Here is a 24,365-nt window from a genome sequence, read left to right on the forward strand (position 1 = left end):
TCCTCGCCATCCACCCAAGAAAAGACCTGTATTATCTCTGAGGTGGAGAGAAAGCTGCTGTGTCACTGGAGCGCTGTTGTTTTATCTGGAAAGGGGCTGAGCAGCTTTGAAAGCCTGTTTCTATCCGGCTCCACGTGCAGGAGGACTTGGGGGTCCTTGAAAGGTGCAAATTGCAGCTGCACAATTAAATCACAGGGTGTGTCCTGGCCTCCGAGGTCCCCTGGGCAGCTCAGCCCTAAGGAGGACACAGTGGCATTACTAATCAGGGCTTTGACCTTTACATGGCTTTTATTTAATACACATTCCACACTTCCCCAAACTCCCATCCAAAACATTGACATTTCCGCTGATAGATTGGGTCAGATTTTGGAGTAGCTGGGGGACTCAATTCACTCTTACAATGGTTAAATTCTTACAGCTAAATGGGCTTATTCAGTTAGTGCAGCAGCTGGTGTGATTTCGAGAAGAAAATAAACATTTCCTTCAAATATTTTGATTGGCAACTGGACAACTGAAATACTCAAGCTCAGATTGCCAGGGTCCAAAAAAGCAAATGGGGGCTGGACGGAGAGTAAGAGAGGGAAACTGTAGTAAATCCTCGGAGGCAGAACTATGGAGCAGATGTGTGTGAGATGCAGCGGGGAAGGGGACAGTGAGATGGGGCTTTTAAAGCCCATTTTCGGCTGTGATTCCTAAGGGAATGTGGAGTCCAAGGGTGCAGCTTCACCCACTCTTTCTTCTCCGACATTTTCTCAGCATGTTGCTCGCTCCAGGTTGCTGTTTGATTCTGGCTGAGTGTGCCGGAGGGTTGCTCGCTGCTGAGTTAGGTGGTTATGAGGGGGTGTTAATGGCGATGTTTTATTTGGACCTTGCTGGGGCTGTTTCAGTGGAGGTCTCCTCGGAAGCAGGGCAGGGGGGATGATGCCCCTGGCCAGGGCAGTGGGAACGGGGCTGTGTGGTTGCAATCTGCGTGGATCCATGGCAGCCCGGAGGGGAGGGAACCCAGATGGAAGGGAGGGAACCCAGATGGAGGGGAGGTTGTGAGATGAATGAGATGGGATAGAAGGGAAACCCTGAGGCGAGGGCCAAGATATAGGGGCAGCTCTGAGGTGAGGGCACTGAGGTGGAGGGGCAGGCATGAGGTGGAGAAGACAGGATGGAGGGGAAACCTTAAGCTAAGGGTTGAGCTAGAGGGGCAGCCCTGAGATGAGAGAGCCAAGATGGAGATGGAGCTCTGAGATGGGATGAAGGAGAAACCCTGAGGTGAGGACCAAGGTGGAGTGGCAGCTCTGAGATGGGATGAAGGAGAAACCCTGAGGTGAGGACCAAGATGGAGTGGCAGCTGTGAGGTGACAGTGCTGAGGTGGAGGGGCAGTTGTGAAGTGAAGGAGATGGGATGAAGGAAAAACCCTGAGATGAGGACTGAGATGGAGGGGCAGCCCTGAAGTGAGGGAGCCAAGATGGAAGGGCAGCTCCGAGATGAAGAAGATAGGATGGAGGCAAAACTTTGAGCAAGGACCAAGACGGAGGGGAAACTTTAAGGTGAGGTCGGAGGTGGAAGGGGCAGCCCTGAGGTGAGGACCAAGACGGAAGCGGCAGTTGTGAGGTGACAGCGCTGAGCTGGTGGTGCGGCCGAGACGGAGGGGCAGCCCTGGGGCTAATGAGACGGGACGGAGGGGTGAAACCCTGAGGCGAAGACCAAGGTGGAAGGGGGCTGTCGTGAGGTGAAGGAGACGGGACGGAGGGGAAAGCCTGCGGTGAAGCGCCCGAGATGGAAGGGCCTCAGCGCGGTGACAGCGCTGCGGCGATGGCGGAACCCCCTCTAGCGGCCGCCTCCCTCCCGCCGCCCGCCCGCCCGCAGCCGCCCCCTGCTGGCGGCGGGACCGCGATGCCCGCCCGCCCCCTGAGGGGCACCGGGGCCGCCGCCGACCCCCGCGGGCCGGGGGCGACACGGGCCGGGCCATGGGCGACACGGAGGACCAGGAGCCCCCCGGGGGGAACGGCTCTCCCGCCGGGGTGCCGCGGTGTGGAGCTCGTCACCACCGGGGGGGCCGTGGTGGAACAGAGACCGGCGTTATACAGCGGCACAGCCCGGTGTCTGCAGGGCTGAACCGCCCCCCCCCCGACACACCCAGATAACACAGCGGCGAAATACACAAGTGAGGTTTTGTTTTTGAGGTGGTTTTGGGGTTTATTTTTAGCCTCAGACTGGTCGGGGAGAGCCGGAGCTCTATTCTGGGCCAGACTTTGGAGCCCAAGGCCAGCGGAGATGAAAGCGAGCTGGTCACGGCGGGCTGGATGCCCCGTGGCTCTGCTGGATGTGGATTCACACCGAGGGTTTACGCTGAGGGATTTGCTTTCTCAGGGATTCACGCTCCAAATTCATGGATCCCGAGCCTGCAGAGTGCCCTCTGTCCAGGATCAGACCCTGGCAGAGCTCCCTCGCTGCCCACCCGTGTTTTTCGGGCGATAGCTGAGTGCCTCCAGACCCCACAGCGCTGCTGTGCTGTGCTCCTCACACACATGGCCTCTAATGAACACTCTTACACACTCCTGTCTGAATTAGTAGCAAGGACCCGTTGCCAAACGGTGCAAATTCAGGCCAATAAAACGTAGCCTCTAAAAAAAAAAAACAAACCTTTGAGTGTGTTATAGAGGAAAGGGGAAATGTGCCCTGAGCACTTAGGTTTGATTTCGATTTGCATTTTATGGAATATTATTTATGGGCCTGTGAAAGCTAACGGAGGAGCACGGTCTGAGCGCTGGAGATTGTCATCTGGGAAGGCAGCAAGCGCCAGTCTGGGTTTTCTGGGGACTGGGGGAGTTTGGAGGCTGCTTTTTTCACAGTGTATGGCAAACCAGCAGTGGCAGAGCTGCTGCGTGTGAGGGGAGGCGTTTTGTTCAGAAAATAGGGTTTTTTCTTTCCAGTCCACGTTCAGCCAGGATTTTTGTCCCATGGTCCCACCTCACACTGTGATGCTGCTGGATTGCTAAAGCTACAGGTTCTGGTCAAACTGCTTCTTGCAGAGCTGGTCTCCAAACCTCAGCTCCCAGTGCCTGACAGTATTTCGGTGCTGCTGTTGCAGCAGCCCGGCTTTGGGATGGGGCAGAGCGTCCTGCTGGGATGTGAAATCAGGTCGGCTCGGTCAGTTGTGAGCACTTTTCACAGCGTCGTGCTTTTCCAGCCAGCCCGAGCACGCTGCCCCTGCACACGGCGTGGAGCAAGGACAGCCCTGTGGCCAGGGAGCCGCTTCCACAGTCGGCTTTTCCAGCAGAGCAGTGTGGTTCGTGACAGCTCAGGGCTGCTCCTCTCTTATCTCGCACCAAAGCCACAGCCACGTTCACAAACCAGGTGCTCCCCCGCCTTTCCCCTCCGTGGAGCCTGCGTGGGAAGGCAGGCGCTGCCGATCGCCCGCAAAAGGGCTGCAGGGGAGGGAGGGAGGAACCTCCTCCCTCCCTCCCTCCTCCTTCCAGCGGCCGGTGGCTGAAGGACTCACCCGGGATTAGAAAGAGGGTTCAGATCAAATCCCCTCCCTACCTGCCCCTCCAGAGCGTGCCCGTGTCACCAGGTAGCTGGAAGGGATTAACTGAAGTGTTTTTTTCCTGGGGAAATGCTTCAGGGCCTGGAACTCCAGCCCTGAGAAGTTAAAAGTGCTTCATTGTAATAAATATATATATATATATAAAACACACATCCCTGTGCATGCAGAGCAGACACCCAACCCTATGAATGTGAGTTTGTAGGTATATGCATATCCAAGCCCAACAAGCATGTTTAGCATACTCACCTCACCTTCTCTTGCTCTGAGTGATTCAAAATCCAGCTGACGTGACCAAAAAAAGTCACTGGGGCTGGATTCCACTACCAAAGCAGAAAGGCCCTGCTTTTAACAAGGGAAAAATAGGGGTCTTGGGGGTAATCAGAAAGGATGGAGAGCCACCTCCGACTGGGCAGGGCTTTGAGCTCAGTGCATCAGCTTTGGGTTAGAATTGCTCTTTCAAGAGATTTTCATCTCACAAGGAGTGTTACAAGACCGAGGAAGGTGCAGTCACAGCGTTTCTAGACGTGCTCTCTGCAGACCCACTGCTGGAGCTTGGCCTGGGCTGTGGAGGTCTCAAGTACAGAGGTTTTGCTTCTCTCCTTGGAGAGCGAAACTCATTTCTGTCTGTCTTGATGCACCAAGGCCAGAGGTTTCTGGGCTTTTTAAGGAATGGCACCGGCCTTGGGACAGCCGAGAGAACCACAGGAACACCTTGAGGTCCTCAAAGGATCTGCTGGTGTGGATTCCCACCTCTAACCTGGGCTCCCCACAGGAGGACGGGATCCAAGAGCACTGAGCAAAGGTCCCTCTCCAGTTCCAAGCTGATTGTGACCCCCTTTGTTTATAGATCCCCCAAGAAAAGGTGTGGGGGGCTCCAGCATCCAATGGAGCTGGGTAACATCCCCGAGTCTCCCTTCCCCCAGCAGAAGAAAGCCTGAATTTCTCACTCTCTTTATCCTCTTGGAAGGAGAAAAATACACAGAGAACTCAAGCAGAGGGATATTGTGGCTCCTAGCTTGGGAGTTTTCAGCTGTGTGTTTATCAGCTCCATCCCCTGATGGTATCAGCACGAACAGGCCACCCACAAGAAGGCTTAGCAGGCTGGTCTGGGCTCCAGCTTTTCCTCCCTGTCTCTGTGTGTGTGTATATACACCACGGAGGATCCCAGGGACCGGCCGTCTGGGGCCTGCATCCATTTATTTACTACACAGCTGATGTAATGGCTAAACATTTTTTTTCTGTGTTTACGGGGTGTGTTTTTTTAATCTGCCGGAGATGAATAGACCCCTTAGAGAAGCTCAGCTTAGTCGTGTCCCTTCTTGGATAGGAAACAACAAATTTGAGGACAGGAAATGGGAACAACTTAAACAAACGGGTTTGGGATTTTTTTTTTTGTTTTATTTTGTTTTTATTTAAGTCCCCCAGCTCTCTTCCCCGGCAGATCCAGGAGATGCTTTTCCTTCTGACTTTAATTCCTAGGGCAGGGGGCAGTGCTCTAAGCACCCTCTTTCTTCCTCCACCCCAACAGGCACGTCAGACCTGAGCCCCTTCTCTGACCCCCGGCAGTTCGACCGCTCCTTCCCGACGCTGCCGGCGCTCACCGAGACCAGGTTCTCCGACCCACGGATGCATTATCCCGGCGCCATGTCCGCTGCCTTCCCGTACACCGCCACCCCCTCGGCCACGGGCATCGGGGGCATCAGCATGACCAGCATGCCCACCACCACACGCTTCCACCACACCTACCTGCCGCCCCCCTACCCCGGCTCCACGCAGAACCAGAGTGGACCCTTCCAGGCCAACCCCTCTCCCTACCATTTGTACTACGGCACGTCCTCGGGCTCCTACCAGTTCTCCATGGTGGCGGGCGGCGAGCGCTCGCCCACCCGGATGCTCTCGTCCTGCACAAGCGCCTCGGCAGGGAACAACCTCATGAATCCCACCCTGGGCAGTCAGAACGACGGGGTGGACGCGGACGGGAGCCACAGTAACTCACCCACGACCATGACGACTACTGGGAGGATGGATGAGTCGGTCTGGAGACCCTACTAGGAGGAACTCAGCTGTGCACCAATGTCTTTTAACTCAATCAGCCACCTTTTGCTCCTTTTGGTAGTGACCAGAGCAAAGTGATGCCTAAACCAAAGTCTCCCAAGCCAAAAGCAAACCAGGATCCTCTGCATGCAAGCACGGGCAAACATCAAGCAAAGACGGACCAGGACCTACGTTACATTTCAAGATGAACATCCACGAGGCTTGATGTGGTTCCTTTTGTGTGTCTTAAGTATGTGGATTGTACATAGGGGGGAAAAAAAAAAAAGGACGTGTGGAATCAGATGTTTGCTACTCGGAGAACACTTCTCAGTCATCTCACTCGCACCTCTTCCCCTCAGAAAGAGTGAAGAAAAGCTTCACCCTTCCTCTGCAAAATGATTCAGAGAAGAGAAAAGACCAGGGAGTTGCCCAAACCACCTCTCTGCCAGCGCGAGAGGACTGAACTGAGAGAAAAAAAAAAAAAGGAGGGGGAAAAAAAAAAAAAAAAGAAAAAAATCCCATTGTCTCTTCTCCTTCCCTTCCCACTGGTGTAGGGTCCCTGACCACCAAAGAGCTCTGGAACAACGCCAGAGCAGTCGGGTTTACAGCACAACCGCGGGGATCGGGCACGGCGGGGCTGGGCCGGCGTCAGCCACGTGAACAGGAGCTGTGATGTGATTATTAATATTATTATTATTATTATTATTATTATTATTATTATTATTATTATTATTATTATTATTTGCTGTCGGCGACAGAGGTTGTACTGTTCATTTTTTTTATCATTGTCGTCACTTTTAAAACAGTAACGTGGCTGATCCCGTGCCTGACCGACCCCTTTTCTCTATGTTTACACACGAGATGTACTTTTTACGCGACGTGTTTTGTTTTGTTTTGTTTGCTCTTCTGTCCTGACCTCACCACTCAGTTCTTTGCTCCTCTTAGCAGATCTCAGTGATGGTGGCTGAAGTGAAGGTGGCATTCAGGACAATCCAAGACGGATGAGATGCACTTCCAAAGCGCGTTAGCTGCAAAAGGGACTCGGGGGCCTTTGGCATAACCTTTGGCATGACCTTGCTCTCTGGGTCTTCCTTCCTCCTCTCTGAGTGGCAACACATGCAGCTGGTGGCAAAGCATCATCATTCTGTTATGATTCTTTCCCATGTTTTCACCCAGAGTGGATTGACACGATGACTTTTTATTTTGACTTACACTTGTCGGTTCATGCTGAAAGCTCTAACTGAGATTTGGAGAAAGGAGCACTTTTTACACTTGGTGGTTGGGAATATTGTGAAGTGATGTAATCTAGTCTTTTCCATCCCCTCACCCTCCTTCCCTTCCCCTCAAGTGACCCAGAGCATGAGTATCTTGCTGTAGATGAATAAGCTGAAGAAGGGCCACTAAAGGCACCATCAATGACTGGTTGCATCTTGTGGCATTTGGAGGAACCAGCTCTCCCAGGCACCCTCGTAGCTGATACCAAAGACATTGCAACCAAACAGGGCCATGATGGGAGGTCGTAGGCAGCTGGAGGGGCTGTCTGGGCTCCTCCAAGCTGGGGTCAGTGGTTTGGCTCTGATGCAGAATGCAGGGTTTGTCACCTCCTGCAAGCCAGCTGGGCTCTATGCTGGCATGGGAATTGGGACTGGATTCATGATTCCCTACCCTGGCAGGGCTGAGGGTGTGTGGATGGGTTCCTGGGGAATGTGTAACTGCAGTACCCACTGCCCTCCAGAGCCTCCCCTGCAGCGAGGGGACACGGACAGCCCCAGCCCCCAGCGCCACCAGTAACCGAGACTTTGTCTTTTATTTTTTTACCGCGAACATCAGAAAATTGAAACCCCATAGCTGCCCCCCTGGGCCCCTCTGCCTCAGTCACACCATCACAGCCACATCACCTGTCCCCCCAAATCTCAGTTGGCAGCTTGTCAGCCCTCGGTCGAGGCACAGAGCGTTGTAATTGCACTACCACGTCGAGACTGGAGCAAGACATCCTGGCTTGGTTGGAAAGCTGCGATGACCACTCACGAGTTCCACAGGCAACAAGAAGAACAACTCTTCTAAATAATAATAATAATAATAATGATAATGGTAATGATAATAATAATAATAATAATAATAATAATAATAATAAAAATAAAAAGCCTTACCCCAGCAAAACTGCAACCTTCACTTGCCTTAGCGCCAGCAGGCACCGCGCCGGCGCTCGCCGGCTCTGGAACTGGACCACGGCAGCCTGTGTTTGATGCATTTACGTTTGTCATCCACTTGATTTGAAAGCACAAAGGAAACAAGGCATTCGTAGTACTAGGTTAATTTAAGACTGTTCGTAGCGAATTTTAAAAGAGGAAATAATAAGAATGGCAACGATGTTGTTTTTATGACATATTGTCATGTGAAGGTGTAAATAGATGCACCTCTGTTGTATGCAAACGGTCACGAGACAGGCCAATGTTTTTTGCTTTGCACTATAATTTGCTTTTTTAAAAAATGCACAATCGCTTGTACAGTAAAACCCCTTTGTCTGGCTCACAGAATATTTAACTATAAAATCTAATTTTTGGTCTTATTTGTTATAATAATATAATTCTTAAGTGTGTTGAAGGATACGATTCTTAATAATGCTTCTAATACTTGTATGTGCAGGGTAAAATAACACCAGACTAAGGAGATGAGAACGAAGATCTTTGTAGATAAAAAAGGCTGAAGTTTTTGGGTTTTTTTAATGATGTCTTACAGTGGACATTAAAAAAAAAAAAATGCTAGTGATACCAAAAAATGTGGTTATTTGTGTAATATACCAGCCCTACTTGAAGGTACTGCCCTATATTTAATATGTAGCCCAACTTTTTAACCTGTAGCACTTGTCACTGGGGAGGGGGGGGCGGGGAGGGAGAGGAAGAGGAGGGTCTGCTCCTGTTGAAGTCGTTGGAAGAAGCTGTGACTTCCCTGAGAACAGTCGGGCTCTGTCGGGAGCGGGTGGGGATGGCGTGGGGTCGAAGCCATGGCACAGTGGTCAGTTCTGCTTCTCTGGTATCGGTGTCGATGTTCTTATCCAATGTACGTGATCATAGAGCCAGGCCTCCATGTAATCATGTTAATGACTTTCCATGTGGAATAATAAACGTATGGTTACGAGTCTCCCCGGTGCCTTCCGCCTGCTCACTTCTGGCTGTGGGGAGCAGGTCTGTACCCTGCCACAGAGGAAGGTTCCTCTCGCTGCTGTTTCTCCAGGGTCTAATTTTGGCACCTCTTTGAGCACCACGGTGCCCAGATCTGGTGTTTGGGGGGGGTTCATGGCTGGTCTCAATCACAGTTTGGCCCAAGGAGGCATCGCAAGGGTGCCCAGGGGGGAGGGCGGGCAGGGATGTGATGGGCTGGGGGGACCCAAGCTCTGAGAAAACCCTTTTATGCTTCTCCAAGGTGGGTCTGGACCACTAACCCTGCGCCGGGGTAGACCTGGCAAGGTGATCCCTGCATCCCTGCCAAGCATCCCGCTCCCTGCCCTCCGCCTGTCATCGCCGCGCCGCTTCCCGAGCCACAAAAGCTCCAGCGCAAATCTTCAGCGGGACCCAGACTCCCAGGCGGTCCAAGCCCAAACCCTTTAGCACTCACCACTCGCCTCCAGAACCCAAATGACTGAAAAGGCAAAAATGAAAGAATCCCAGCCTACAATAGCATCCCGTGCCAAGGCGCTGCAGGCTGGGGCTCCCGAGGAGCTGAGTCACTCAGCGCCGGAGTTATTCATGGTCCCGGAGAAGGAACGCCGGGGCCATGCCAGCGCCGTGCCCCAGAGCAGGGAGGACGTGCTGGAGCCAGTGCTCTGCCTCCTCTTTGCAGCATCTCTGTAGGCAAAGCCCTCAGCAGAGTTTGCATGGAAAGAGGGGGAAAAAAAAAAAAAAAAGAGAGGGGGGGGGAAAAAATTAGGAAAAGCCCAAAGCAAACCACAATAAATGCTCAGCCCTGGCTCCACAGCCCTGGCCAGCGGAAATGTGTTCCAAGGCAAACCCAAGACATAGCTGCCTTTCTCTTCACAGCTACTGGGAGAGGAAACACCCCGAGGTGTAGCTGTTATTTACAGGAACTTTCTGTTCCAAGTTGAGCTGTGCTTTTCTCACAGCCTCGTTTAAAGCTGCAAGGGGAAGGAAAGGGAAAAGAGAAAGAGGATTAATAACAAGGGCTTTGTTGTACTGATGTGCACTGGGTCGTCCATGGGACCCATGGAATCAAGGGGGTGCCAGCCCTCTGCCAAGTGGTTTTGGTGCTGGTACCCATGGGGTGATGGCAGAGGGGGTGAGGATGTGGCTGGAGCAGGAGATGCTGGACCAAAGCAGTGCAGGGAGGACATGGCAGCAGCCAAAATCCAGCTGGGAGGCCCAGGGAGGTGATGGTATTAAATAGACCCAACACCTGAGGGCCAGATGGGTGTTATTTTTATATGGGTATTATTTTTATATGGGCATTCTTTTTATATGGGCATTATTATTATTATTATTATATGGGTGATATTTTTATATGGGTGATATTTTTATATGGGTGATGTTTTTATACGGGTGATGTTTTTATATAGGTGATATTTTTATGTGGGCCACCTACCATGCACAGCATCCAGCATGCTGCCACTGCATCTTGCTTATACACAAGTTTTGCACCCATTTAATGAATTTAAATAGGAAAGCTGGACCCCAGCATGGCAATGTGGGGATGTGGGATGCACCAGCCTCTCCCAAAGGCTCCTGAGTACCCAAGAGCTCCTGCTGTTCCAGGGGGATGCTGGAAAACAGGACTGGAAGCAACAGTTTGGGGCAGCCAGAGCAGGAATGTTTGGGTTTTCTTTTGAAACAGAAAACTGAAAGGAGGGAAAAAAAAATCACTGGAGCTTGGAAGACTATTTTTTGAGCATTCAGATATTAAATTGCTTGGAGTTCAGGCTTAAAAAAAATCTCCTAGGAAAAATGAAGACTATTTCCTTTGAGATCAGAACTAACAAAAGTCTCAGCAAAAATCTTATTACATTTCATTCCAGACCAAGCTCTAAACCCCAGCCTCTATTTTAATGGCTCTGTTGTGTCCAAACTGCCTTAGTAAATAATCTTTTAGCTTGCAAAGATTTGAAGGCTACGCAGAATACAGGACAAGGATCCTGGCTCTTGCCTTGGCCACACCATCCCTTGCCCTCCTCAAGCCCTTAAGGACCCTTGCACAAATGAGCAACCAGCATCACCTAAGGCCCAATCCTGCTCCTCTGAAATAGGGCCAAGGAGAGGTGGAGAAAACCCATCCTGCACTCCCAGAGACCCCCTAAACTTACAAACAGGGACACCCATCTCCTGGTCCAACACGAGATTCCCACTTTGGCATCATCTCCATGGGCATCTGTGGGGGGTTAACCCTTCTGCAGGGCCTCCTGCTGGAAAGGATGGGGGGTTTGTTGGGGTTGGGGTGGGTGTTTTTGTGAATGCTGCCTATTTAGAAGCTAAATGATGGAAAACATGGAAAATTCATTAGGGTGTCTGGGAAAGTGTTTGGTTACACGTCATTCACATCCACTCACTCAGCGGGACCTCACGCCTTGGGGGAGATATATATTTATATATATTTGTATGTATATTTTGTACATAGAAGTTTCATGGGGTTTTTTTCCCTCTCCATTTAATTCCCAGACAGGCACAAAAGGGAGACCTTTTGCTTCTCACAGGCTTTTCAAATCTCGCTGCCCCCTTTCACCTGGTCTCGCTGGTCCCCTTCCCACCCCTCGGGGTCAGCCCTGATGCTGGTCACCAGTGCCATTCCCACCTTTTGGAAAGGCAGGAGCTGTTAGCCCAAGGCCTGTGAAGGGCAAATCCACCACCAATCCAGGACCTGCTGGCCAGGATCCCTGTCTGGCTGTTCCTGCAGTGCTGGCTGGCAAAAGGCTTGGCGAGGATGGGAGCTGGGAGAGGAGCAGGGGTGGAGGGCTGGTCCAGTGCCCAAACTGTAAAACAAAACAAAAAAAAAAAAACCACCAATCAATCCTTCATTCCTGATCACTCAGAATTTTTCAAGTTTGGTGCAATACAAACCCAACCCAATAAAAACATCGTTCCAGGGTCACAGGAGTTGTTTTGTTCAGGATGTTGGGGTTTTCAAGGAGCTCTGTCTCCCCAGCTTCAACCCACCCCAACACCACCATCCAGCCCTGTGCCATGGCTCCTTCAGCTCAGATCAACCCCAAATCCTTCCATGTATTGCAGAGGACTGTCTCCAATTCAAAAATTTAAAAAAATCAGTCTGTCTTTGCCCATAAACAGGACTTCAACAACAAACAAACCCTTGCTGCTCAGCTCATCCCCAGTGCCTGCTTGTTCCCAGTTGGACCAGCCCAACCCCCTTCCAAGGCATACAACTGAGGCATGTCTGTCCTGGGCTTTGGACACCAGATTTTGGGGAGGAGGGGGCAACCAAGGCCAGGGCTGCAGGGGCAGCCAGGACTCCAAGGGCTTATTCCTTCCTTGGGGTGCACCATGACTCTCCCAGGTGGGCAACAGTCCAGCTGGACCAATTTGGGTTAATTTTCAGTGGCTTGGGACTCTTCTACAATGCCATCCCAGCTGCCCACCTTGGAAATCTCTCCTTCAAACCAGTTTGGGATTAGGGCTAAAACGGGAAAAAAAAGCTGGTGGGAATTAGGCACCCAAATACTTTTGCCCAGCTCAGGAATCTTTCCCAGAGCCAGATTTAAACAGAGTTCCCTCTTCAGCCTCCTTGAATGCCACCCACCCCACAGGGATGTCACCAAGTGGGGCCATGTCTCTGGGCACACATCCCAGTGGCACCCAAACCTACACCCCAGTGCTGGCTGCCCCGAGAACTCCAGCTCAAAATGCCCCTGAAACACCTCATGTGCCGTTCTGCAGTTTAATCACCTGCAGTATTTTTATTTCATCCACTCAGACCAAGTGTCCCCGTGTAACTGTTAATTCCTGCCAGCAGCAGGTTGGGGTGCAGGGAAGGTGTTTTCTTGCACGGAGGTTGGGCTGGGCCGGGAGATCAGAAGAGTTTAAATTAAAATAGGCTCAGGTGAGTCTTTATTCTTGGGCTAACCCACAGAGGCTAAAAATGATGCGAGCGACAGGGTGCCGGGATCCCGGCGCGCTCCGGGCTGTCAGACACCGGGCCATGAAAGCAGCTCCACTTCAAAGGGCCGGGGCAGGGGAGGATGGAGAGCGGGGCCTCATTAACCTCGGAATTGCATGAGATGGGGTGATAACGGGCTTTAATTAGGGCAGGAGGGGCGGGCAGGGGAGACGCGGGTGCATCCCTCGCGCGTGTGTGTGTGTGTGTGTGTGTGTCTGTGCTCGGTGCCGTTTCGGCGCATCCCCAGGTGAGCGCCCCGGGCGAGCACCTGCCTGCGTGGGCAGCGCTCACGCGTGACGGGGCACGTCGGGGTGGAGGGGGACGCGGCCCCCGGGCTCACCCGGAGGCACCCGGCAGCACCCACCACCTCCTGCCAACCCCACTCGGGCACCTCCTGCAGCCGGGTCCCCGCAGGGACACGCTGCTCCCCCGGGGATGCTCAGCTCTGGCGGGGAGGGATCTGGCCTCGGGAGCGGTTTGGGAGTGTCCCCCCCCCAGCCCCCCGCACTGCTCCAGCCCCCGGGGGTCAGGCAGGGTGCTTATAGGGGTGCTGCTTTTTTTGGTGGGGTATCCAGGCTCCTGGCAGGCCGTGCACCGTGCACCTCCAGCCCGACACTGCACTGGAAATCCCGCGGGTCTCTTTGGGCAACCAAACCATCCCTGGGATGGCACCGGGGCAGCAGAGTGGTCGGGAGAGTGGTGGGAGCACCAGGGCGCTGCCCTGAACTCCTGCCCCTGGCACGGCGCTGCCACAGCCAGCAAAGCGGGAGGGCAAGGAAACCCCAGCGAGCTTTTGGGGCTGGATCACCCAAATCCTGGCTCTGCCCGCACTGCCATGCCCATCGGGTGGGCAGCCAAGGATCGGGTCGGGTTCTCCATCCCTGCACAGCGCTCTGCTGATCCCCCTCCGGTGATGCCGTGAACCCCTTCTGCAGCCCCCGCCCGGGCTCTGGCCGCGCTCCAGGAGGGATATTTCACACCAGTGCTACCAGGCAGCGTATTTCCTTTCCATCTGAGCGATTTGCAAAGCCCCCAGGTCCCTCCAAACATATACAGAGAATTTTTTAAGACGGAGAGGAAAGCAACCACAGCAGATCTGGGTTTGGCTCCAGAGGCAGGACCCGGAGGTGCCAGTCCCGGTGCTGTTCCCGGTGCTGTTCCCAGTGGGTCCCTGCGGTGGCTGCAGCCCAGCTCCCCCCTCCTTGGCAGGTTTTGCTGTTTGTCTTTGCAGCCCGTGGGTTTATTACGACCAGGAACACCCAGGTTTTTTTCACTGTCTGCCATGAAATCGATACAGTAATTTCATTTCTCAGTCATAAATGAAATGAGCTGTAAAGTAAAGTTGGGTGTTTAAGCCGGAGTGAAAGAATGAATTGTTCTAATGGGGGACGTTAACGAGGGGATTAAATGTTCCTGCGAAACCTGGGGGTCCCCAGACTGCCCCTGCTGCCACCGGGTGCTTTTAGGGCTCCCTGAACCCCTCCCTGCTGCTGCCTCGGAGCTGTGTGGTCCAGCACCCGCAGTCCCCGGCCACGCCACCACCATCCCCGCCTGGGTGGGCAACAGCACTTCACCCACCCCCTTTCCCTGTGCCCCACTGGGGACCCCGTGGGGCAGGGAGTGGCTCCAGGGGATTTCAGGCGCTGATGGCTAAGGGAGAGACCCGAGGGAAGGTCCTTGCTGTGGGATGGGGCCACTGGACAGCTCTGCCGACCCCTCCTCAGCAGTGCCCTCATCACGGCGACAACTCACTTCCATGTGGAGTTAGACTAAAAGCAACCGGGAAAAAGAAAACCAAACCTAAAAGAGTTTGTTAACAGCAGCCTTTCAGCTGACCCAGAGAAACTAGGGGGGTTCTATGCAGGGTATTTTAGGGGGGGGATATAACCCCTGCTGCTTTCCGAGGAGGTTTCCGCTCCCAGGGCCGGGCAGTGGGTGGCACGTGGGATGTTTCCCCTGGTACAGAAGGCAGGCACTTTGCCCAGCTCCACACCGTTAAAAGCCAAGCCCCGAATTTGGTTTTTGCTTTCCTGCCCGCAGCCTGGCAGCCCGACCCTGGGAACCCTCCCCTCATGGTAAGGGCCCAAGACCCCCCCTCTCCCCTCCTGCCCCTGCCCCATCCTTCATCTCCCAGCAAAGAGTGACCCAGCGCTGATCCGGGGCAAGAGGGAGCACTTTGGCAAGCCCCAAAAAATTACGAGGCCATGTTATCTTTAAACCATTTTAAAAACCCCCACAGTGAAAGCCCTACAGGGGCAGGAGGAACTCCAGCCAAGCTCCCCACGTCCGCCCCCCGCTCCGGTTGTATCCCCCTGGAAATCCTCGCAAAGAAAAACACAGGCCCTGAAAAAAAAAAAAAAATAAAAAATTTGGTTTTCATTAAAACCCTCGAATGTGAGGGGTTCTGTAGCTTTCAATGGGGCTTTGATTGCTATAGATGATGGAATGTTTTCAGAACATTTAAAAAATGTTCTCCACCTTTCTATCTCATATCGGCGGAGAACTGTGCTGGTGTTTTTTTCCCTGATAGAAGTGGTGAGGGCTGGATGCAGATCCAAACCCTTGCCTTTATTTACCTTGAGGTTTGGGTTTAAAAATATGATGATATTTTCTTGTGGCTTTGGAACCAGAGGAGATAACCCCACGTGGGGGTGGGGGGTGGGGGGGGAAGAAAGAAATGTGTGGAAAATGCTGCAGGAGTTTTCTTAAAGGGGGTTTTTAATGATTTATTTTATTCCACGGAGAGGAAGCCAGGTCACCCAGCACATGCAGGCACCCACGTACCTCCCTGAGCACCTTTATCAGGGAGCTCAGAGGCATTGCCAACCCTCTAAGTCATCACTGGCTTTGTGGAGATCATTGTCTTTGCCCAAATAGATGATTTTATTGCCGTGCTCTGTCCCTGCTCCTGATGTGCTTTTCTAAATCCCCTTTTACATGGCATCCACCCTTTAATGTAATTTAATTTAATTTTTTTAGAGAGTGTAAAGTAGGTTTCTGACCTTTGCATTTTTGAAGGTGATGTTTAAAGGGCTGGGCTCAGACAGAGAGAACTGGGGGAAAATGCACCTTCCTATCACACCCAACTCTACTTCATGCCAGCAATGCCCAAGGAGCCTTGAGGTGCTCCAGTGATGGTCTGGGACAGCCCCGTGTCCCTTCCAGAGCCAGGGTTCACTCCTACCCCATCGTGCCTGGGTGTCTCCAGGGCCCAACCATCCCCACTGTTCTCTGCAAAGGGTTTTATTCCCACCTTCTCCTGCCTTTCCAGCTGAGGCCAAGCCAGCCCCTGTCACACCCCGGTGTCACCCTCCAGGCCTCGCCGAGGGCCAGCTCTTCTTCCCCGTGCAAACCCCAACCGAGCTGGTGTTTTGGGTGGCTTTGTGCTCTTTTCCTGGCAGGAAAGAAACCACCCCAACCCCCTCTTGTGCACCTCAGTGGGGTGTCGGGCACGCGGCGGCGGGAGGAGGTGTCGGCCCAGCCGGGATCCGGCACCCGGCAGGGGCTGGTTGGGCCGGTCGGGCCGGCTCAGCGGTGCCCGTGGCACCCAGACACGCCGTGTTCGCCCCTATCTCGGCTCCCTCCCCCTCCCCAGCGTGCCAGCTCACCTGCTGCTGGGGGTTAAAGCCTCATCTCAATTACAAGTCATTAGCCACCACCCAAGAAAGGGCCACCCAGCCTGTGGTGGCCCGGTGCCACCGCGGGTGCCCGGCCCCGCTGCCCCGTGCCAAGGCAGCACCTGCAGTGCTCCCAGCCTGGGTTTATCCCTGATTCCTCCCAGAGGGGTTTGGATTAACCCAAAGGAGCTGGGCACGGAGACAATGGGAGCCAAACCCCACGGCTGCCGTCGCTCCAGCCCTGCGGTGCTCACCCAACGCCTTTGGAAGAGCAGCCACTGGCTGGTTTTGGAGCTACTCCCCGAGCCAGTGTCCCTGCGTGTGTCAGGGTCCAAGCAGCAGTGACCTGAAGGGGCTGGTGTTCCGTGGGATGTGCTTCCACTCCATGGGAGCTTGGCCACAGGGCTGCACTTGCCAGCTCTTCCACAGGCAGGGATGAGTCCATTCCACCTGCAGTGTATCCAAGGGATGGGAAGCAACACGGAGTTAAGTCTTTACCTTGCCCCCACGAGGGTGTTCCTGGGCTCCCCCAGCCCCTCACAGCAGGTGACAGTCCCTGCCCATCCCATTTCCCTGCTCCAGGTCCCAGAGCTGCAGGAGGTGGGAAGAGCAGGCTCTGGCATGAGCCTGCCAGAGCTCACGTAGGCAGGAGGTGCTGCTGCCTCTCCAGGGTGGAAAAGGATGGGATACATTCCCCTGGCACGGTGGGCAGTGACCAGGAGCCAAAGGCACCACCAACAGGAGACATGGCTGGTTTAAGCCATGAATCCTGAGAGCCCCTTTCCAGCCCCCTGAGACTCCCAAGCAACAAGGAGCCAAACACCAGCTCCCACCTCCCACAAGGAATGCAAACACAATTGATTTTTTAATCTGTAATGAAGTTTGATGTGCTGCCCTTGCACTAGGGGTGCAGTGACCACCGAGGTGGCTGCCACTTCAGCACGGGAAGAGTTTATAGAACACCCTCATGGAGCCTTCAGGGATTCAAGGATCCCTGGAAAGCAGCACACAGGGGTGGGCTGGGTTCACGGGCAAGAACTCGTGGTCCTTGTGTGGCTGGGGGCACATCACAGCACCCCACCACAGCCTCCCAGCATCCAGCAGAGACAGACACCAATTCCAGTGGTGCTGAGAACCCTGGAGCTGGGGAGCCCCAGCTGGGGCATCGCTGAGCCCTGTCAGGTCCCTCACAGGGCTCCAAACGAGCTGAAATGATCCCAGTCGACAGTCAAAGGTCCCTCTATAACCCAGCAGGGCTGATCTGTGCCTTGATGAGCTCCAGCACTTGCCTACAGGGGAAAAAAAACACTTATTAGATTAAAACCAAGCCCCTCTTCATGAATCCTCTCCCTCTTCCCCAAGCCCAATCATTTTAAAAGGCAGGGGTGGAAAAAAAAATCCCGGGATAGGTTTAAAGAGACTTACCTCTTCAACAGGAGATACTTCAGCCTTCTGTAACTTTACAAATAAACTTTGCTTTATAAGTTTGACTTGTGGCACAGTTTTGGCAAATTTAGACCCCTTAAATGCACCATTTCCTGCATTCTTGATTGCTATCAGAAGGCTTGGGAAAATATACAGGTGGATGGAATAAATTTTAACTCTTTGCTCCCCTCCAAATCAGAAAGCAACTGGTCTAATGGAGAGTTCAGGGCTGCTCCAGAAGGCACCAATATTCCCAGATGGAGAACAAATCTCTGCTCTGGTAGCACAGGGAGATGCTCGGGATGGGCTTGGAGGAAAATAGGAATTAGGCCTAAAGGAAAGAGCTGGAAGTCAGGCTCAAACATTATAATGCATTATATTATGCTATATTGTGTTATATTATATGTATTGTATGTAGTATATATTATATTGTTTGTATTATATTTCATTGCAATGCATTAATGTCTTACATATTATAAATAATCCTATTATTTCCCAGTTATTTCCATCCACCGCTCAGATGCTGCCAGAGCTCTTCCAAAACCACTGGACCTGCTGATTTTATTGGCTGCTCTCAGACTGCCCACCCAAGGGTTCCTGGGGATGGAGCAGGGGGGAATTAGGGCAGATGATGCTTTGGGGGAGCAGGAGCCACTGGCACGGTTGTCCCAGTGCATTTCTGGCTGCTAAATGCAGCAAGCAGGGAGATTTCATTTAAATAAAATTTAAAAAAAAAAAAAAAAAAAAAAAAAAGAAAGGAATTAAGGAAAGGAAGCTGTTCCCTTCCCCTGTTCTCCTGGACAAACAACCTCTCTCAGCCCACGTGCAACGACTAATTTCTTTCTGCCACATCAAGATACGGCGGATCTGAATCAGCTGTTTTTACTGGATTCATTTTTTTCCTTCTTTTTTTTTTTTTTTTCTGCTTTTGCCAACAAAAGTATTCAGAGGTTCAGCCCTGGAGATGAAAAATGAGCGGCTGGAAGGAACCACAGCCCGAAGCCCCAGGTGAGGCACTGGGTGAGTCTGGGCTGGCCAGAGCCCACGTTCAGCCAGGAAAACCCAGGCATGGGGAGTCCAGCTCCATTTCCCACAAATGCCAGCGACCCCGCTGGCCAAAGCTTGTCTGGAAAGCCAAATGAATGCAAATAAAGTCATAATAATAATAATAATAAAAAAAATAAATTAACAAATTAAAAATTCCAGCGAGGTCTTCTGGGTCTGGACCAAGCAGGAGGAGGAAATTCCAGCTCCCTCCATGCCAGTTGCCACCACAGAAGGATGCTGAAAGGTGCCCAGAAAGTCACTGGTAAGAAATGTGCTGTGCAGAGGCTGGGCTGAGTGGGAAGGACACATCCACACTGGGATGACAGGGCTGTATCCAGCCTTTTTGCCTTTTTTTTTTTCCCCCTGAGCCTCAGCCTCACTTGAGCACAGGGACAGGAACATCAACAGGACCTGGACATCTGCATCTGTCAGCCAGGACACTGCTGAGGGACAGACATGTCATGGAGCTCCAAACAGCCTTCCAAGGGGAGCAGGAGCATCCAGGCCTCCCAGAGGAGCGTGAGTGAAGCTGGCAGGGATGCAGCAGGAGCAGGGATCCTGTCTGGACCACGGTGGCTTTGCTGGTCCCCTTGACTCCGGGGCCAGCAGCCACACAAGGAATCCCTTTCCCAGCGAGCAGAGCCCCGGGACAGCTGGAGAGGGAGGGGATTCCTCATCTCCACAGGGTTTGTGGCTCCAGGGACAGATTTTTTCCTCTCAGATGCTGAGATGGGAGAGGGTTTGCCATGTACACGAGCCCAAGTCAGGTCTTTCCCAGGGAGCCTGGATGCAGGGAATCCAACATCTCCCTGTCAGTGCCCACCCATCCCCTCCGTGCTGGGGCAGAGGGGACACTGCTGCCAGTGGACTTTCACTCTGCCCCAGCCCTGCAGAGGTGATTACCAGGAACCAAACAAGGCTCCTGGATCACCCCTGTTTCCTCAAAAAGGCCCTGAAGCACCTGGGCATCAGGGCCAGAGCAAGCCCTGTCCCTCTGCAGCTCAACAAAAAGATCTTGGCTGCCTCCTGCCCTCCTCAGGCACCTCTTTAATTGTGGTGACAAGGACTTGGAGTGGGGGGGAGAAGCCAAAAGAGGATCATGGGATTCAGCTTAGGAATGAGCTGGGGAGACCTTGGGGCTGGGCAGGGCTCGTGCCTGCTGGCCCAGCTCCTGGGAGCGGAGGAGAAGCTGGCCCTGGGCACTGAGAGCAGATCAAAGCACCTGAGAGTGTTTGGAAGTGATGGACAAGACAAAGGGAGAGGATGAGCAGACAGAAACCTGCCCCAGATGGGCCATGTGGGGCTGGGCTGAGGACGGGCAGGGTGCTCGCTGGGATCTGAGCTCTGCCCCGGATTTGTGGAATGACCTCGGGCAACTGCTTTCATCTCATTGTGTCTTGGCAAAACTGGGTGAAACACTCCCCTCGTGGCTCCTGCTTTGTTTAGGTGGCAAGTGGGAGCACGGGCTGTCACCCAGGGCCTCGTGGGGCCTGTGCCAAGGCTGAGCTGCTCCAAGTCCAGCTTGACACAGCAGCCTCCGGGCTCGAGCATCCCAACACTCCACATCCACTCTCTGCACACTGGGAATGCCCACAAAGCCCCTGTTTTCTCTCCAAGAGGGTAGAAATGCAGAACTGATTTCAACCCTGGCTTTGCAGCAGGGAGAGGAAATGTGGGCAACACAGGGGAGCTGCTTTTCTCCTTTTCTCACCATCAGCCCCCCTCCTTGCTCCATCTCTGAGGGGTGGAGAAGCAGTTGAAGAGCCTCTCTGGACATGTCAGGGAGCAGGACAAGGAGCTGGAGGCAGGAACAGTTCCCTTTAGGGCCCCAACCTTGGGGACTCACACCCTGCTCTGCACCAGCCGTGCTTTGCCCATTCCCATCTCCCAGGACCCATCCCACCACCCATCCCTCATGGATGGGGAGAAGCCAGGCCAGACTGGGGTTTGCCAGGATGAGAGGAAAGTGCAGCTCATGGAGGGGACCTGGGTTATCAGCACAGGCACTGGAGGGGAGAGAGGAGCTGAAAAGGGACCTGAACAAAAACCCACACGCTCCTGGTTTCCTGGGAATGGTTTGCAGTGACCACAGGAAGCAACACACAGGTCTGGGCAGATGCCCCAGCCACTCTGCGGGGCCACAGCCACCGGCAGGATGGCAACAGCCGTGGGGTCAGAGCCCTGCCGTGGCCGAGGACGTGGCACGGGTGGCACTGCCGAGGAAATGCACAGTGGGAAGGCAGGAGGGAGGCACCGACCCCAGTAACTACCATTCCAGTGGTGCCCACGGAGCACCCCTGCTCTCCTCTCTACTTGCACCGAGATTCTGCAGGACTTTTTCCACTTGGGGAAGCCCCTTGTTTGACAGCAAAACCAGCGCGTTCTGGAGCTGTGGTGCAGCACCACGTCTGCTTGGCACAGCGGCCAGAGAGCAGCGCGGTCCCCCAGCTGTCCCCTCCCTGTCCGTGCCCTGGCACAATCCCGTTTTCCTTGGCCGGACCCACCTCCCGTCAGAGCAGGGAGCTGATCCCGCACTGAGCGGCTGCACCGCCCCCAACTCACAGGGAAAGTGGGGATGAGAGGGAGCAGGGGCCAAAATCCCGGGGCACCCGTCCCGTCCCGGTTGTGCAACAACCCCCGGCCCCTGCCCGGCTTTGAAATGCAAAGGCAGGAGCTCTGCTGCGCTCGGGCAGCGCCGCTGCGGGCCGAGGCAAACAAAGTGCACGACGCAACCCGGCTGCAGTTTGCTAATCAACCGAGCAGATTCAGACCGAGAGGCATCTCGCATGTAAATGGCGTTTACCGCTAATTAAATGCACAAAGGAGATTTTTTTTTTTTTCCAGGCATCCCAGGTCGCTCCTGCAGAGTCTGAACACCCACACACGCACACACACCCAGCGCCTCTGCACGACCAGGGCTTTTTTTTGCGCACAAAGCAGTTCATTTCCATGCGCGTGGATTGGGCAACGCTGCCATTCCCATGTCCCCCTCCCTGCTCCTGCCGAGGACTCACGTGCTCGTGGGTGGCAGCGGGTCTCAGGTCTCCCAGTTTCACCCCCATGTCCATTTTTGGGGCTTCTGGATGGGAATCACAGCGCTGGAACAGCTCCAGCCCTTGAGGTCTTGCAGGCGTTGGGCTCCTGCAGGTTTGGGGCAAACAGCTGGTTTGAGGGACAAGACCCACGAGGTCCCGTCGGCCAGAGGCAACCCTGAGGTCCAGCCACTTGCTCTGGCCACTCAGCACAGGTACCCCAGGGTGCCAGTGGCCACAGGAGAAAGTCCTGTGAGGAGAATGTCACCCGTCCAGTGGGGACACAGCACTGGTGATGCTCCACGAGCCACATCAGGGCTTGCCCTGTGCCAGCTGCTCTGGGTCAGCACCAGCCCGGTCAGGGTGTGCCACACACCAGTGCAGGTGCTCAAGGGGTGTCCCAGGACTGGAACTTTCCTCTTCCCAACTGGCTTTGAGGCTGCTGGGACCTGACACCCTCCAGGAGCCACCCCTGCCCAGCACCCTGTCCCCAGCCTGAGGGCAGGCAGGGGCACGGGAGGACGAGTCCCTCGGTGTGACCTGTTCCCTGCCCCGCTCCCGAGGCTGCCTGCAAGCTAACCAGGATAATTGGGCAGAGGAAAGCTTGGGGTCAACGAGCAATTCCCTGTGGTGTGCAGCCAGCCTGCAGGACAGAGTGGTGAGCGCTGCCCTTAATGGTGGTGAATACAAATCACCTGTTAAACTTACCTGAAACTGCAGTGACTTCAGAGCCAGGAGGAGGAGACAGCCATGAAACCAGGCTGGCCTTTTCCTAGATCTTGTCCTGGAGTGGTTTTACCAGCAGGACCCCACGTCCCCACCACGCCAACTGGCCAGGCAGGATGGGGTGGTTGACCCGGGGTGATGTGCAAAGAGGCAGCACAGCCCTGGCTGCACGTGCAGACCATGAACTCCAGTGCTCCCAGTGATGCTGAGCAGCTCAGGGCCACCCCCATCCCAAAATCCCACTGCTGCTGCCCTGTGTGGGGGGGTGAAGAGTCCCATTGCTTCGAGGCACAGAGTCACCCCTGAGCATCACCCGTGTTTGCAGGGTTTAACCTGAGCGAGCTGCCTGCCTGGGAGCAATCACTGGGCTGCCAGGATGGCACAGGACACTTTGGGAGGCATTAGAGGGGAGTGGCAGTGGCAGCCAGCAAAGACTTCAAGGCCCAGAGCCATGGGCAGACATTCCTGATGCTTCCTGACACAGCAGAGCTCTGTGTCCGTGTCAGGTGCAGTTAGGGAATGATCAAACTGCTCATTTTGAGGCAGTAGGAGGATAAAAACTCGGGATGCAGAGCAGTGCTAATGCTTGGGATGTCTGCAGGCCTGGGGGGGGGAGGAATTTCCATGTGGAAAAGTTAAAGGGTGAAACCAGCACTGGCAGTGAGGGTGGGAAGGGGCTGAAAGCAGCCAGGCTGCAGGTGACAGCAGGCACAGGGATCTCAGAAGGCAGGCTCTGGAAGGGGTAGGGGGCTGCTGGAGTCACCCCACCCTGCACAGTGATGGTGAGGGGCAGGAGTGACATTCCTGGTTTTCCCAGCCATGTTCCAGAGCCCAGCCCACCTGAGGGAGACCCAGGGGATGGCCAGGGAGACCCAGGGGATGGCCAGGAGACTCAGGGGATGGCCAGGAGACTCAGGGGATGGCCAGGAGACAGACACCACTGCATTTCACAACTGCAAATGGCTCGTGCTCCCCCCCCCCCGCCTCCCCCCCTGCCACCACCACCCACATTTGGGGTGTGTTTGTAATCTCTAGACGTTTGTATCTCCTGCTCATCTCCAGTTGAAACATTCCTTCTTGTTTACTGGTCCTCTCCCAGTCACAGGCTCCCAGTCAAGCAGAGGAGCTTTCATTTCCTAGGGACATCTTGCATTCATTAGGACATGTTGTTATTGACTTACAAGGCTGCTAATTCTCAAGGTCCAATTCAGCCCTCAAAACCACTAACATGTGTGCTGGGGAGTTGCTACATCGCTGCCACCAGCCAAGTGTGCTCAGCAGGCACAAAGGGAGCCCAAATTTAAAGCCATCTTCTCCATCCCCTCGCTGGCAGGGAGGTTTGGGTCCTCTCTGCTGATGCTCAGGAGCTTCAGCCCTAAAGGGCACCTGCATCCCATGCAGGGATGGCTCTGCCTGAGGCACAACTGCCAGGGCAGCTCAAATATTTGCCCTCTGCAAACGGAAGCGGCGGGTCCACGAAAAGCAGCCGCGGTGCCGGGGAGATGCTGTGGGGTGATGGGGACACCTGGTCCCCCAAAGCAGCGCCTGGCTGCAGGCACAGGAGACACACAGGCAGCCCCCCAGACCAGAAGCAGAGTGTGGTGACCCTGTGGGGTGGGAGGGTGAACTCTGGCTCCCAGGGCTGCACCACGAGACAGCGCCGGCAGACGCGTCTTAGGAGGGAATTCAAGTGGTTTGAGAAGTTGCCTCAGCCACGGATGAACTGCACCAGGCAACCACAGGTGGGCTCCTTGTCTGGGCCCAGCATTAGGTAAAACAGGTTTGCTTAACTCCCCATCTCGGGGTACTTCTCCCTGCCTGTGGTA

General features: G+C 54.1%; 1 protein-coding gene and 1 long non-coding RNA gene across 3 annotated transcripts in view; one reads left to right on the top strand and one right to left on the bottom strand.

Moving 5' to 3' along the window:
• The window catches only part of RUNX3 (RUNX family transcription factor 3), a 36,906-nt gene extending 30,611 nt beyond the window's left edge, over positions 1-6,295 (top strand). The window contains exon 5 of the mRNA XM_032710267.1: positions 5,071-6,295. Coding sequence (XP_032566158.1) covers positions 5,071-5,594 — 524 coding nt within the window. The 3' untranslated portion in view covers positions 5,595-6,295. The remainder of the gene's footprint in view (positions 1-5,070) is intronic.
• A 10,949-nt stretch (positions 6,296-17,244) lies between these two features.
• On the bottom strand, positions 17,245-22,510 carry LOC116798043. 2 transcript variants are annotated; one of them, XR_004360809.1, is made up of 4 exons: positions 22,190-22,510; positions 21,796-21,922; positions 17,735-18,065; positions 17,245-17,598 (listed from the first exon to the last, which is right to left on the bottom strand). It is a non-coding gene; the product is annotated as an uncharacterized LOC116798043 (long non-coding RNA). The 2 variants fall into 2 exon arrangements; XR_004360810.1 differs by lacking the exon at positions 17,735-18,065 and having other exon boundaries at positions 22,190-22,505.
• Positions 22,511-24,365: the final 1,855 nt, after the last annotated feature.

Source organism: Chiroxiphia lanceolata, chromosome 24 (genome assembly GCF_009829145.1).
Source record: "Chiroxiphia lanceolata isolate bChiLan1 chromosome 24, bChiLan1.pri, whole genome shotgun sequence".
Classification (NCBI taxonomy): Eukaryota; Metazoa; Chordata; class Aves; order Passeriformes; family Pipridae; genus Chiroxiphia; species Chiroxiphia lanceolata.